At 44.1% G+C, this 16,078-nt stretch overlaps 1 protein-coding gene across 1 annotated transcript; it reads left to right on the forward strand.

Moving 5' to 3' along the window:
• The first annotated feature begins 145 nt into the window (after positions 1-145).
• On the forward strand, positions 146-16,000 carry pdcd6 (programmed cell death 6). Its single transcript, XM_070986571.1, has 6 exons — positions 146-355; positions 4,647-4,708; positions 12,619-12,663; positions 13,692-13,850; positions 14,333-14,442; positions 15,078-16,000. Exons 1-6 carry the CDS (start codon positions 273-275, stop codon positions 15,174-15,176), a joined length of 558 nt encoding a protein of 185 aa, XP_070842672.1. The 5' UTR covers positions 146-272; the 3' UTR covers positions 15,177-16,000.
• Positions 16,001-16,078: the final 78 nt, after the last annotated feature.

The raw sequence follows: 16,078 nt of genomic DNA on the forward strand, positions 1-16,078 counted from the left end.
TATCTCCTAATTTTAAAATATATTTCAGTACCATTAGTATTATAGTTTCTATTTTTACGCCGTTGAAAGGAAAGCAGGGCGTGACGTCACCTCCCTTATGGGAAGTGGTGAATGATTGGCCACGCCTCTGTGCGCGAGGGGGCAGGAAGGCAGCAACGTGAACGTCGGGTGGTGGAGTCTGATTGAAGCAGTTCAGTGAAGGGAACTACAGCAGGAGGAAAAGCAGTCTTTTGGTGTGTCTTGCTCATTTCTGACAGAGCATTCCCTTTAAAATGGCGTACCACAGTCCGTACAAAGCTCCTCCGCATATCAACGCTCCTCCGGATCAAGGTTTTCTGTGGAATATCTTTCAGAGGTGAGTGGAAAGAGGCGGTTTGTTTCGCTGCTGCCTGCCTGTCTCTCACTCTGCTCCGCAATAAAACTGCTGTTTGTGGCGCGGAAAGGAAGCGAGTGGGGAGAGCTGGGTGGTGGTGACTCAATGTTTCCTTACAGCTTTTTTGCGTCCTGAAACAGTTTTTGGTTTACGGTTGAGCCCCGCAGTGAAATGCGTGATTTGTCAGTTCTGCCTGTCAGTTGCGGAGCTTCCTGGAAACACTGAACAACATACAGCCAATAGCTTCTACACGTCACTGAGTCGTACACATTACAATGCGTTAGATTACTACTCCCCAGCAGTGTCTCACAGCTTTATGGCTGGCGTGAAATTGTCTTGAAATGAATCGCAGGCAATCAGCTAGCTCAACCAGTGAACTGCCTGCAACACCAATGAGAGTTTACAAACTGGGGTCCAAGGACCTCCAGGAGTCCTTGAAGGCTTTTGTTCTGGGTTCTCCCTGCAAAAGAGAGACACTTCAATCCAAGCTTTTCATTTTAGAGACAGATATGACAGGAAATCGTGAATTGAGTCTTTCTGCTGACTGTTTCTGCAAGTCAGCAGTGTAAAATCCTCTCAAGATGGGGTTTCCTGAAAAAGTCTGGCAGTTGTGAGTCTGTGTGACGCAGCGTGTATCCAGTTATGGGACTCTGACATGAGTGCATTGGAAAGCCCTGTCCTTACTTACTTTGTCATTATCTGATGTTACAGTGTCAAACGCTGACAGTCATCAGTTTCACCATAGCCTGAGTCAAAAGTGTGTCAGCAGCTAAGAAGGTCACAGTAGTAGACAGAGAGGGAAATACTTGATATGTTTTGGCCCCTGGTAGTAGTAAGCTATAGAGTTATGTAATACTGCAGAGGATTTTTCCCTGCTGCTTTGCTTTCTCACAACATTGAGATGCTGCACACATTTCAAGCCTTGAAACACCCATAACAAATTATTTATGTACAGTGCAAAACCCCCTTTGAAATAAGGTTGGACTGACACATTTTCTCTCGTATATCTTTCTCTATATATCCCTCACACATCCATAACCTTTCATTCATCATCATGACCATCATAACTGTGTGCACATATGTCTTCATGCCATACAAATACAGGAATATGGCTGTCATGATCACACAATCAGACGTTGCTCTCGTGAGCGTTGTGCTGCCTCATCTGCAGCCTCTTGGTGGATATCTGGCACAGCAGTGCTGGAATTCCCTCAGTCATGTGATCTGAGTCAATAGAGCGTAGCTGACGCGGGAGGCCTCTCAATCTAAGTGACTTGCACACTGTGACTCACCATCCTGCTGTTAAAGTCTCTTTATCCTTTTTGATAATAGCAGGGGAAGAAATGAAGTCACTCACTCTGAAGGTGTTTCACAATGAATGGTGAGGTAGCCCGCAGTCCAATTTGATCTATTTTGGTTTTTAGATATATTCATTTCCATGACTTGGCATTGAATGAATCACGAGGAAGTCACTTGTGTTTTGCCTGCTTTCTAAAGAATGACGCTAGCATGACAAAAATGTTTGCACCCAGCCCTTCAGGAGTCAAGAGGAGCATCAGGCTCTCAGTTGGATTTAGTTCAACAATGCAGATTTGTTGCTAAGCAAGCACAACAACATGGTCACTGACTGCCTGCTACCACTGGATGAACGCTGATCAATTTAGAATGACAGCATAGTCAAGCTTGTTAGTAACCAATTAGAGTTTGCAGGAAGGGAATTTGGCTCATTTATGATAAATGAACAAAGGAGTGAGTGAGCTTTTTACACATGATTCTTTGTACATACAGTAAAAGTTGATGATCATGGAAACGTGGCAACAAAAAAACATACAAATACAAGATGTAGCAACGGAAACTGACCGCTGGACATCAGGATTTTCTTGGGAGGTTTTGTGAATGCAGCTTTCACTTGAAGGTTTCTCTTTTCCGCTATGAGAGCCACGGTGACATCGTCTTACTTTTGGACCGTTTATGTGGAAAGTAGGGCGGCCTTTGTTCCACAAGCCCATATTACGACCCCATTGCTTAATAGGAAACAGTGAAACATGGGAAAGTCTGAGCAGGATGATCGACTCAGCCATGCTGTTTTATGCCGTCCGGCTGTTTTTATGTACAAGTTCTGTATTTGACAACGTGAAAGATGGAAATGCCAGATGTTTGACTGTCTGCGCTGAAGGCGAGAGGGAGTTTTAATGATGCTTTCTCTTTTTTGGCTCGCTTTATGCGAAAGTCTGCCGAGGTAACTTTACCTGAGGCTGGGTGAGTGAGTTAGTAAGAGGAGGACAGAGGGAGAAAAGGGGTCTCACACTGGGCACACATACTAATTTGAGTTAATGTGTCAGTGTTTGGTCAAGGTTGGGTACCCCCCTGCAACCACTCCTCACCTTCGCTGTGACAAAGCTCTCATTTATGGAGGCTTACTAAGAGTTGATTTTCTCCCCAGGGGGACCAGGAAGGTCTCAGTCTGTTTGTTTTTCTTCATTTAGGTGGGGGGAAGGCACACAGACATATAGCTGATCACCGTGTCGAAAGCAGGACTGCAGACGTGGAGATGTGACCGCACATTAAGCGTCACAGCTGGGAGCAGAAACCCAGCCCACAAAGTCAGCACTGGGACGGTCCTGTGGTGGGGTTCCCCAGTCTCCTCCCCTCCCTCCTCCACTCTGCTGGTATTCAGACATGATCTGTGTCAACAGGTTGGGCCAGGCATGTTGCTAAGGAACAACTGAGTCACTGGATGTTTGACTAAGCCACATTTAAAAGTCCGTCACATGTGTCATCATCCAGCCTGTTAATGTCTCCGCACCTCAGAGAGTGACGGCTCTTGGCTTGGAGTTCGGCCTGTAAATGCATCTTAACAGTTAGATTGTCGGTCGTCTTGTATCAGGGAGAGTTTAACAACCAAAAGAATCCCCTCAGAGCTTTCAGATATTTTTGTTATGTAATCCCTTTTTATGGGAGGGGGTTTCCATCATGCTTGCTCATTCCAGACAACCAGTATGTTTTTTTCATGACCCCAAACCTCTGGATGACGGACATGAGATGATGACATGTCCAGAAAGTATTTTCAAGCTCTACTTTAACTCTGATCAAGAAGAAAAACATAACTTCTTGACGGTGTAAAAACATCTCACTACACGAGTTCATTGGCAGGTATCGCTTTATTTTTTTGATGTCAGCCAGCGAGCCACCACCTCTCTAGAAAAGGTGTACACACAGTCGTAGCTTAAAATAGTGACACAGAATTAAAAATAAACTCACTTAAAAAAGGACAGCCCAAACCATTACCACACCACCAATCCCAGGAGGATGACTGCAAGTCTTTTCATTATTTGAGACGCGATTAATCATTTGAATAACTTACCAAGCAGAAACGCCAAGCATCCTCTGGTTCCAGCTTCTCCAACATGTGTTTGTTTTCTATCAGCATTCATTCATTTGTCACTCTGCACACAGGGTTACACGATGAAATGTAAGCTGTAGTCCCTATAAGTTACACAAATAAAAGCATTTGTTCTGCTAACTTTATTTTTATCAGTGTAAGATGAATATCTTTCATTTTTGAATAGTGAAAATGATCTTCAGTTGCAGCCCTGTTATTGACTAAACTGCTACGTATTTTCTTCATTCATAGATTGATCGCATGGCTCATAAAATGTCGCACAGTTAAGAAAAATCAGAATTTCCAACAGCCTGAATTGACATTTTAGCCAGAAACCATATAATGTTTGGCATTTTTGCTTTGATCAAAACTGTTGTAGATTAGCTTCTATTAATTGATTTATTGTTTCAGATCTAAACCTCAGGCATGGACAAAGTGAAAGACAGTGTAAAGTTTTTATTTTATCATCATGCAAAATGCTAGTGAATTTCTCCTTTTGTTGACGCCTTGGAAGCTGCCTTTATTTAGATTTTGCTTTTATTTGATACTGAAATTATGCTGGCTGCACTAAAGGTTACTTTTACACATTGCCAGCATTCACTTTCACTTTGCTGTCTCAGAATCAGCTCTCACACACTCATGCAAACACACACAAACACGCCCGGAGCTTGTCGGGGCCGTCTCAGGGGAGCTGCGAGCATACACGCTGCCTTGTGTGTCCTGATCATAGAGCTCCATTCATTCTTGTTGAACTGTTGAAATACCAACACGCGCTCAGGAGGATAAAGTTTCAGATGGCAAGTGTTGATGCCCGCTTCCATTGTGTGTCGAGTGTGTGGGCGTGTGAAGCGCTTAATGCAGGCGGTATCTAATCTGTGTTTTCCTCCTCAGGGTTGACAAGGACCGTAGTGGAGTGATATCAGACTCAGAGCTCCAGCAGGCCTTATCGAACGGTATGTATCAGCGTTTCACTGTTTCCACTCCCTTTTTGTGTTTCTCTTTAACCATGTGTGCTCCCTCCCCATCTCCCCCCGTCTCCACCTTTTCCTCTGCCTTTGTCACATTTTCTTTACTCCTTCTGCCTCGTTTTTAATCTCCCTCCCATCTCCTCGTTGCACACCATCGCTCTTTGATTTAAGCGACTACCAAGCCTCAGCAGGAAATGGATTGTCATTTTATTTGTGGCAGGTGAACTGAATGAAAAATGAATGGAGTTTTATTTTTGTCCCAGTGCAACAAAGAGGTAGGTGAAAAGTTTAGCAGCGAAGCTTCAAAGAGAATGCTTCAATGTGCCTCAGCGTCCCCGTGATGACGGCCCGCTCAACACTGAAACAGCTGGCAGTTGAGATTGTTTTTCACAGTCCACACCAAAGTGTCCAAAGTGCCACAGACCTACAAACATTAGCATTTCTGCCTAACTAGCTCATTATACACAGTAGTTAACTATCTTACGACCTGCAGTTGCAATCCAGCATTACTTCCAAAGCCCGGGGTATTTCATACTACATTGTTTTGTGGGTCACTGTTAAAAACAACGTCCTGTCCATGTGTAGGACTTCACCTGTATAGTGTATGGAAGCCTGGATGCTGCTGTATCAGAGTTTATGGCTAATGTTAACAGCTCTGTCCTGCTCAAACCTGTATACTGAGATAAGATTATGTCTCAGTGGAACCTAAATCTAACCTCTGTTTGCTTGTTGAAGTCTTACTTTTCTCCTAATCTGATAAGTATTGGATATCTTCTGATACTGCGTCTAATCTCTTATCTCTTATCACTTATCTTAAATGTTGATTAAATATACCTATTTGATTCACTGCACAACAGCTGTAGCCTTCTAAATCCAACACGCCTTATCTTTCACAAGCTACTTTTAAATACTGAAGGTCCTGATTCAAACCTATTAAGTTTAGAAGCTTACATTATTTGATCTGATATAACTAAAAGATGAACTGGAGTGACTCCTAAAAGAGAGAAGACGTCTCCTCGTGTTGGAGTTCTTAGAAACACTCCCTCCGCTCTGAATGTGCAGCTGTGTTACAGTTGATGTTCCTCCCTCACACAGTACAGACAGCGGCTTGCAGAGAGCACACAAACCTGACAGCACAAAACACTGCCCTGATTTCAATCCCCAGGTTGAAAAAAGAAGAATTTCAAGTAAATCTGCCCCTGTTTTACTTGTGTACTGCACATGCACTGTGTGAGAGCTTAACAGTCATGGTAACAGTAGCTAAGGTAGCGCGCCATAGTGAAGCTGTTACCCAGCGAGGAGTGTTTTCTGTGCTGCAGGAGCCCATCTGAGAAAGAGTGTGTCTGCATGAAAAGGGCCCAGGATGGAGCATGAGGATTAGAGCTGCTGGTGATGGAGGTGTAGTCACTCTTGGTCTGGTGTAGCTCAGGAGGAGGAGGAGGAGGAGGAGGAGGATTCAAACAGGATAAAGGGTTCAGTTCCCACCGGGACTTCTAAACAGCAACAACAACAACAAACTTGTGATTGTGCGAGGCAGCTTTGGGAGCGGTGTTGAATAAATGATACAGGTCACCTTCTCCTCTCTAAATGCTGGCAAGCGAAGTCAGTTTCACTATGGCTTGGACTGAGAGGAACAGTCAGCTAGTAAAATGTCTGTTTTCATGCCCACACGCAACACTGCACCAGCACTTCTTCTTGACCTTGCTCACAATGAGATTGTGTGGTTGAAATACAGCAATGATCAACGAGATGTGTATTACGGAGCACAGGTTGCTGAGAAACTGTCTCACAGGTTGATGTTTGTCTTCTCATTAAAATCAAATTAATGCGTGAATCGCTCAGGCAGCTTTTCAAAGACTTTTGAACAGATTACTCGCCTCAGAAACCCATTTTTCTGGGCACTTCCAAGGGAGGAAAAAAAAGCGTTGAAGCCAGCAGCAGCAGTAAAAGAAGCTGTTATCAGGCTGCACAGTGGCTCTGGCTCAGCATACCGATTAGCTTGTGTGAATGAGTGTGTGTGCACGCATGAAAACGTGCGGTTATCTACAGTGTGTGTGAATATTGTTCATTTCATCTGCATTCATTCCGAGGGTCACAAAGTAACCTTTTTGTTTTTGCAGACTTGGCGTGTGTGCGTTCCTTTTCTTCGGCGGCGTGCGTGCATGTGCGTGTGGTGAGCGGCAGGTTTTCCCGGTCCAGCCTCCGACAGTTCATTAGGGCTCACTGTGATATGAAACAGAGCCAGTGAGGCTGAACACGCACTGCACTGCTTCTGGTCCTGCAGTTAAAGCTAAAGCCAGCAACCCTGCCTCTATCTGCCTGTCTGCCTGCCTGTCTGCTTGTCTGCCTGCCTGTCTGCTTGTCTGTCTGCCTGTCTGCTTGTCTGCCTGCCTGTCTGCTTGTCTGCCTGCCTGCCTGCCTGTCTGCTTGTCTGTCTGCCTGTCTGCCTGTCTGCTTGTCTGCCTGTCTGCCTGTCTGCCTGTCTGCCTGTCTGCCTGTCTGCTTGTCTGTCTGCCTGTCTGCTTGTCTGCCTGCCTGTCTGCTTGTCTGCCTGCCTGTCTGCCTGTCTGCCTGTCTGCCTGTCTGCCTGTCTGCCTGCCTGTCTGCTTGTCTGCCTGCCTGTCTGCCTGTCTGCTTGTCTGCCTGCCTGTCTGCCTGTCTGCCTGTCTGCCTGTCTGTCTGCCTGTCTGCCTGTCTGCCTGTCGTGGTTCTTCTGACCCTGCAGATACTGCTGTTATTTACATTACATGTCTGTTCATATAGTTTCACATCATCAACAAAGCTTTAGGGCTGCAATGCATGCCACTGTACTGAGGATTTGAAATAAAGATTTGAATGCCTGTTGTCATAGTTTATGATGTCATAAACCCCAGCAGTCTTCAATGAATATAACTCGGAATTTTCGTCAACATAGGTAATTACATGTAACATGTATGACTGATCCCAACCCTGCATAGCCACCAATTTAACAAATAATATAATAGTAAGAATATTAGTGTAGCTTAATCTTTATCTGCTGCTGTGCAGACGTGTTGGATTTAAACAGAGTGAACAGACATGCAAAATGTACTGTGAAAGTTGATTTTGAATTTGAACGTCGATGTTATGAATGAAGCTTTAGATCATCCCGCACAGCCCTACCGAGCTTTGTCTGCCATGCTGCTGTTGTCCTCCTGACCTCTTTCTATCTACCTCTTGTTTTGCCCTCTCTGCCTTTTTCTACTCCTCCTCCCTCAGAGGAGCGGAGTGCAGAGAGTATCGAGGCCCTGGAGGCTGCGAGGCGAGCCGAGGCAGGACTAGTTTGGGGCTTTGCTGTTGCTGTTTACACTCCTCCATCCACTGCTGTTTCTGCACCACACGCTCTCTCCTCCTCCCATCTCCCCTTTCAGTACTCTGCCTTCAATACCTGGCCTTTTTGCATTTCTGAAATCCGTCCGCCTCCCGTTCCACGTGTCTCAAAGTGAAAAGAGTGTTTGATGCTTGTGAGGCTCTGTGCTCACCGTGGAGGTGATGTCACATATTCTGCTGTTACAAACTCCATTACAAGCATGACATTGCTTCCTCCTACTGGCAGATTATCCTTCTGTTTGCGTTAATTAGACACTAAAAAAAATTTGAGACGGAGACTGTTCTGCAGCATCTCTCCTCTCCTCTCCTCTCCTCTCCTCTCCTCTCCTCTCCTCTCCTCTCCTCTCCTCTCCTCCCCTCTCCTCTCCTCTCCTCTCCTCTCCTATTTCATCTCCCTACATTCCTCAGGACGATGTGGCACCAGCTCAGCGCCTGCTGTGTCCTCTGACTGTTCGTCCTCTCTCGCTCTAACTTTCTCTCTGTGTTTCTCTCCACTTTTTCTTCTCACTGTCTCTGTTTGCCCTCCCTCTGTCCATCCCTCCATCAGTCCTGGGTGTGACAGTGTATCATCCCTGATGAGACACCGCTTGGCTCAGTGCCGCTGAAGTGTATGTGCATGTCTGTGTTGTGTGTGTGCGCCTTGTAGCTGCGCCATTTGCTATAAATATGGAGTTTTTGGCATCCGTTCACTCAGCAGTGAGTAGACATCATACCATTTTGCCATCATGTTCCCTTACTCTCCCGCGCACACATACTCCTTGAGTTATTTATTGAAGTGTGTCAGAGCAGTAATAGCCCTTATATTGCCGATAGGATTGTGGGATCACATGCTTGCTGTGCAGATTGCTGAAGGAGCTCCTTCAACAACTCTTGCCTTTACAGCAGTTTGTAAAGCTCCGCCGGAGTTGAGTTGGAGGGCAGCGAGTATTGACTTCTGTCTGCCACTTTTAAGCTTTTTAAAATCTTTCCCCTGTTATCAATCTTCAATTCTACCTTTTCTGTTCTAGCTGAATAGTGCGCGAGGTACCTCATGCACTCACTGTGACTGTGTTACACCCTGTAACCCTGAGCTAATGCTCTGAGGCACTAGTGCTGTTCATGAGTAACTAGATTCCTTGATCTTGGCCTGCTGCTGTGTGTCTCACACATCATGAGTTTTGTGTGGCATAAAGCACAAAAACAAACAGAAACTGAGAATGATTTGCTGACTGACCCGTTGGCCAGTGACTATTTCTGATGGTTCATGACACATTGAGGCATGATTCGGCTGAGTCCTGTTGTTTTTAGAGATTGGTGCTTTGGCTTAAGTCTATGAAAATTCTGGGTTTGTGTGTAAAAGCTCATGTCCGCGTGTGCTTGCATATGTTGAAGCGTCTCACTGAGCTCCCAACAGCCGTTATGCGTGTACACTGCAGTCATTTCACTCTGTTTTTCCACCAGCCTGCCTCCCTCTCTCCACCTCACGACTGGCAGTTGGGCTCGCCAGTGTGAGAGCCCAGTGTGTGGACCGGACAGAGGGTGTATTGTGCCAGTTGGCCGTCAGACGCACACACAGACGCACACAAACATCTCAACCATACTGACCGCCTCACACTGGGCAGCCGCAGTCTGTCTGGCATACATTGGTGACCTCACAGCTAGCTACTGGTGCGAAAAGTGTCTCTGTATGTATGTATGTGTGTGTGTGTGTGTGTGTGTGTGTGTGTGTGTGTGTGTGTGTGTGTGTGTGTGTGCGTGTGTGCGTGTGTGTGTGTGTGTACATGCGTGTCTGTGTGTGTATAGAGGAATCAGTGAGGCTGTAAAGGTCACATCTTGTTCTTTTCTCTGCCTTTGGTCATTTTTGTGATGGCTCTAATGCTGGAGCATCATTTGTACAGACATTACAAAAGGATCTCCGATGTCTCTGTGTCTTTGTTTGATTGGCTGGTCATCTTGCAGATTTAACATTTTGATATGAACAATTTAGACAGAATACAGTGGTCCTTTTGGAAGTTATGTGGAAAGCAAGTCTCATGATCTTAAAGACAATAGCTGTCAATACATTTGACTTTGTACTGATTTTTGTAAAGAGAGGCTTTACATAGAAACAGCAGTGCTTTGAGCTAACGTGCTCACAGTCATAACATGCCCATCTTCTCTTAGCTTAACGTGTTTGTGTTTTAACATTTGCTCGTTAGCACTAAACACAAACTACAGCAGAGGTTGAATGGACTGTCACGGACCAAAGTGATGAATGAAAACATAAGACATTGACTTGATACAGGCGCAAGATAAGAAGTGTGGAGATCAACAAAATGATTAGTCTCGCATGTGTGGACCAAATCTGATTACAGTCCATCCAATAGATAACTGTCCAGACATTTCACTAAAAACCAAACATGTCAACCTTTTTGGGGTCTATAGGAAAAGTCATGAAATCTCCAGAGACAGTGGGATTCATCCTCTGGGAAACATGAACAAACCAAACAAGCGGATTGTTGTATAACTCATTAGTTCTGTCATGGCTCCTGTTGTGAGGGGGGTGTGGGCTCAAGAGGGCTGCATTGGTGGAAGTGTCGGCAGGGTTTATGCCAGTTGATAAGTGTTTACAGAGCTGACTGCTGGTGTATCCTTTTGTGATCTCATTGAGTCGACATGCAACATTCACAGTTAGTGAAACACATTCCATCCAGCAACTGTATCCAAAATCAGTTCAGAGAATAGTTTTGTTTTGGTTTTGAGGTTGTCATCAGGCCACACTGCAGCAGACAAAAACAGCTGTTTCTCTGACTTGGTTGTACAAATTGATCCAGCATCAGTACACTTATGATACTTTCTACAGGACTCCAATAGATAAAATGTAAGAATATAGATTCTGGCCCAAACCCCAGCTCCAGTAAGAGCCTCAGGCCTGGTCCCAGAACAGCTTCACACACGGTCCCAGACAGCCTCACCCATCAATAAAACAAACCAAGGAAGAGGAAAGAAATGTCGGGTGCCCTCTTTGAACACTGAAGTACATATTTGGCATTTCAAGTCCTAAACTCATGTATTTCTCAGTTATTTGGACAGTTTTATGGACATTTTCAAAGGTGAACTCGAGGTGTAAAGAAGTCAAATGTGAAACAAAATTACAATGCCGTGTTTTGCTTACAACCTTTTTATTTAAATGAGGTTCTCTGTTTCAAAGAGCTGCTATCTAAGCTCTCATGGCTCTCACAGCAAACCTGCTTACTGCTGGCATAGCTGAACTGCAAAGGGAAATCAGAAACAAGCAGGAACAGCACAGTGTGGAAAAAAAGCTCCCCACCACGCCAACAAGATGTTAAAATCCTGCAGATGCTGTTTTAAGGTCTGCCGATAGAGTTTCAGGGAGGGATCTTAGGTCAGCAAAAGTAGGCGAGAGTTCAAGTTACTGCAACAAAATGAAACTGCAAATGTTTTCTGCTCCTTATCGCCTCCTTCAGTCTTGTCTCCGTTGCCTTGGCTCATCTGGTTATCACTCCTCTCCTCTTTGATGCGCTCTCTTGGCCGCTCCTCTCTGCATCCCCCCACGCTCACTCCTCTTTATTTCTGGTCCTGAACTGTCGGGCCTCTCCGTAATAAAGTGAGGTGGTGAGTCAGCAAAGATTTAGATACCCCGATAAATCTCAGCGTCTTGAGAGTTCAGAGTGTGAAGAAGGCCGTAAAGTATGAACACCCTGCTGAACTAAAGCCCAGTCAGTCTTTTCCTGGCCATATAAGTGACAGGTAGATTCATGTATAATAGAAGAGTTTGTCCTGCAAATGAAAAATAACCACAGGAGGACCATAAAATCTCAACTGCTTTCAAATCTTTTTTTTTTTTTTTAAGTAGCTGCTGTGATGAAATATTATGATGCATTCATACGTCATCCACTCTTTCTTTAATGTGATTTCTGCCATTTGGTGGATGCATTATCAGTGTGGGTGGTGACTGTGGGAGCATGACCCCTGCCCATCATCATCACACATATCGTTACTGCCTCCCTAGCAAAAGGCCGACCAGTGTTAACAGAAGCAGGCGGCGGCCTGTTACAAAGGCCTCTCTATGCAACATTATAGTGTCACTCTTTTAACTTCAAGCTGACAAAGCCAGAATCTAATAGAATAAAAAGATTTGTCCCCCACATAATATCATTTGTGAAGATAATGAAGTGATTAAATCATGAGTTTGTAAAAGATCCAAAAGCACCAAAATATATTGATCAGTTTACACTGTATGAAATAATGGCAGAGTAAATAATAAAATAGTGGTTCTAAAAAGTATTTGCAACTGTAGCTGCCCTCAGCTTCCATATGTCTATGCTCGTACCAACCTGCACTTATACATCTCCTCTGAAAACGTACTGTATGGGCTTTAAATCCCTCATAACTGTCACCTGTGTTAGCTGGATTATTTCTGTTATGTTGTATCATAATATCCTCTGTGTTTTTTATGTGCTGTACAAGAACAGTTATCATAAGTGTTTTCAGTTTTGTTGTCCTAAACCAGCACACTAATCTCACTGGGCTGGTATGTTTCTAACTGGTGCTGTTCTGTCTCACAGGCACATGGACTCCTTTCAACCCAGTGACGGTGCGCTCCATCATATGTAAGTAGCTGCTGATAAAGACATGCCAGCTCATTTTTACACAGCCGCCCGTTGTTCTCAGACTATGCAAGGTGTTTATTTTCCTCCTCTCCTTGACAACCGGATAAATTCATTACGTTTTGAGCAATCTGAGTGCAGAAACAAAGTTATCTTTGGCTTCAGCCGCTGCTGCTGCTGCTGCTGCTGCTCGAGTGGAAACCTGCAGCCATCAATAAAAGGAGGAAATGGGAAAGCTTGTCTCAAAAGGCTGCTGCCCATTGCTTCAGACTCCAAATATCAATCTGTTTACGCTCGGCTTGTAATATGCAGCTGGGGTTAAAAACCTTAAACTCTGCTCTGTAGTTAAGGACTAGTTTGGCAGCTTCTCTACTGTACTGCTGTAGGTCAGACTGTACCTCAACACAAGTAAAGCTGAATGTGTTTTTTTTTTTGTGCTTTAATGTATCTCTTTTCCAGTTTCTTTGTTTTAACTCCAAACTCTTGCCACGTTTTACACTATTGCTAAAAAATGTTAAAAACATCTTTCCCCAGGTCTCACATGTACTTTGTCCCATTTTTGTTGCGCGACTTGCAGAGTAAATCCTTACAATTCCATCGCCTCTGCTTCCCACTGTACCACACTCAGTAATTCCATTGTTTAATAGTCCCCCAGCAAGAAGCATATCCTGTGATAACACTCCCTTTGTTGGGAGGTAATTGGATTGAACCGCACGGGGGTGAGGAGCGGGGTATTGATGGGGAGGATGAAGCAGTTTTCTTGTTCTGTTATAACGCAGTCTTATGAGACAGGAATTAGTCAAGTGAGACTCACAGTTTACACTTCTCTGGTCTCTGACGGCCCTTATGTGTGGTACAATTTTGACTTTCATGTCACAGGATTGGTCCCAGTTACGTGCTGGAGAACAACATGTCTAGAGTTGTGTGTGTATATACATATGTGGGTAGTTTGAGTTTAATTCTAGGTGTAAATGAGGAGTATGAAACAGCGAGTGAGCCATGTGTCTTACCTGCTCCTGCTCTCCCCTCAGCCATGTTCGACAGGGAAAATAAAGGCGGGGTGAACTTCAATGAGTTTGCCGGCGTGTGGAAGTACATCACAGACTGGCAGAACATCTTCAGGACCTACGACAGAGACAACTCTGGCTTCATCGACAAGAACGAGCTCAGGCAGGCGCTGACTGGATTCGGTGAGCAGCAAAGTATGCTTGTGTGTTTACCTTTGATGACTGTGGTGGAGGGCTCCATAGCTGTCTGTCAGAGGCTCCTTTCTCTGGGTCGAAATCCCTAAAGGCTTTCACTGAAGTTGAGTGAATGCCTGAAGAGCGACAATCAATATGTTGTTGAATGAGTCGCTGGCCGTATGCATTTGATGGCTCAGTGAAAAGTATGTATCACACTGATGGTGGCAGTACTGTGAAGAATACCTTTCATTGGACCGCATCGTGTCTCAACTACTGTCATAATTTGCTCATCTGCTGCAGCCAGTCTGCGCTAGCTCAGCTCGAAGGAGGCCACAGCTCTCCATTACTCACTTTCAAAATGTTATCCGTCACTATAAAGTGACGATCAGGCTTTTTTGTAATGAAGACTTGTTTCCTCCCACTACTGAGGATCCAGGAGCTACAGTTTATCTACTGTATCACTGACGCCATATTTTCTGTGCGTGCAGGCTATCGTCTATCAGATCAGTTCTACGGCACGCTGATAGACAAGTTCGACCGCCAGAGGAAGGGACAGGTTGCCTTTGATGACTTCATCCAATGCTGCATTGTACTACAGGTAAAAGATTCACACGACATCAACATTAACTGCATATAGTATGATTTATTTTTCCTCAAGTGTGCACATACGGGTTGTCCTTTGGTTTAGCGCTGGAATCACAGCAAGGCTACTCTTGTATTCATAAGATTCAAAGGGGAGTTTTAATTATGCAAACGCATTACAGTCTTCGGTATTACATTATTTATGTCCTGTTGAGGTTCCACTTGAGCCTGCGTGTTCAGTTTCAGTAATTTCACACACATACAACTGTAGGCGCAAAGTGTGACTGTAACCTTTCATTACACTCGGAGAGTAATATAACAGTGGCCGTTGAAGTGCCTCGCTCAACGTATCGCAATAGCTCTGGCTCCACTTCAGACCAAGATTTGAATTAGCGACCTTGTGTTCATATAATATCTGCGTCTTCAGAAGTACAGGGTAAAGAATTCAAACACTTGCATTATTCAGTGACCCAGTAATTAACGTCTGATATGATGATGTTGTGAAATCGGGATTGAAACAATGATTTTTCAATATGTGTATGCACAAATATATATCCACTTTGCATTGGAGACCTTGGAGCAATGAGAAATCAGTGTTTGGTATTACTGTGCTTGAAAAGTTCGATTCAGTATTTTTCTTTCGATCCACAGAGGTTGACTGATGTGTTCAGGCGGTACGACACAGACCAGGATGGCTGGATCCAGGTTTCATATGAACAGTATCTATCCATGGTCTTCAATATAGTATAACGTACACAGATCACTACAGAAGAGCACAACTGGACACAACTGTGCCAAAGCTACCGGCACCTCCCGGATGTCTGCCATGGTGGACACTACAAGATTTTTTTTCAAAACTGAATTTTCAGCCCCAATTGGGCTGTTTGACACAAATTTCTAAATATTAATTGATGAAAATGTAAAGTTACCTTTGTTTTTTCTTAGGTTGAAAGACCCTCCATATGACAGTAATTGTCTGGAGGTGCAACTGCAATGCTTGATGTATTTAAAAAAAAAAGAAGAAAAAATCTTGTAGTGTTTTGTTTGATGACCAATCTGAGCTACGTCTGCGTTGAGGTTGGGGAATATTATGAACACACCGTGTCTGTCTGTCTGTTTGTCTGTCTGTTTGTCTGTCCGTCCGTCAGTCTGTTTGTTCTTGTCGACAAAGTTTTCAATGTCTTAACTTTAATTGATACACTTAAAAAATAACTCTGTGGAGAGTCAAAATGATGCATTGTAAATATGATTTAAAATGCATTGCATGCTTTTCAGGGAAATTTAGCCCCACGTTGAAGCATGCTTTCCCTTTCTCTTGTCTTTTCCTCAGCCCTATTTTGCTCAAAGCCATGTTTACAAAAACGGTGAAAGCAGAGAATGATCTGCTTCAAGATTCACTGACATGCCAGCTTACATGCCATATTTGTACAAACTTATTTTTAACAGCAAATCTTCAAATGTTAGAACCTATAATTTTTGGTAGAGGGTAAGCATAATGCCTTTAGTATGGCTTATTTTTTGTGCATGATGCCTTAAAATGTGTAAAATGAACACAAAAAGAGAAATCTTTTATTAAAAAAAAACAATGAAAATCTGTTGTGGAGTTTGCTTTCATCCTTTGCAGGACCACAGAGCCACGTTGCATTGCAGGG

The sequence above is a fragment of the Chaetodon trifascialis genome, chromosome 18 (assembly GCF_039877785.1).
Source record: "Chaetodon trifascialis isolate fChaTrf1 chromosome 18, fChaTrf1.hap1, whole genome shotgun sequence".
NCBI lineage: Eukaryota > Metazoa > Chordata > Actinopteri > Chaetodontiformes > Chaetodontidae > Chaetodon > Chaetodon trifascialis.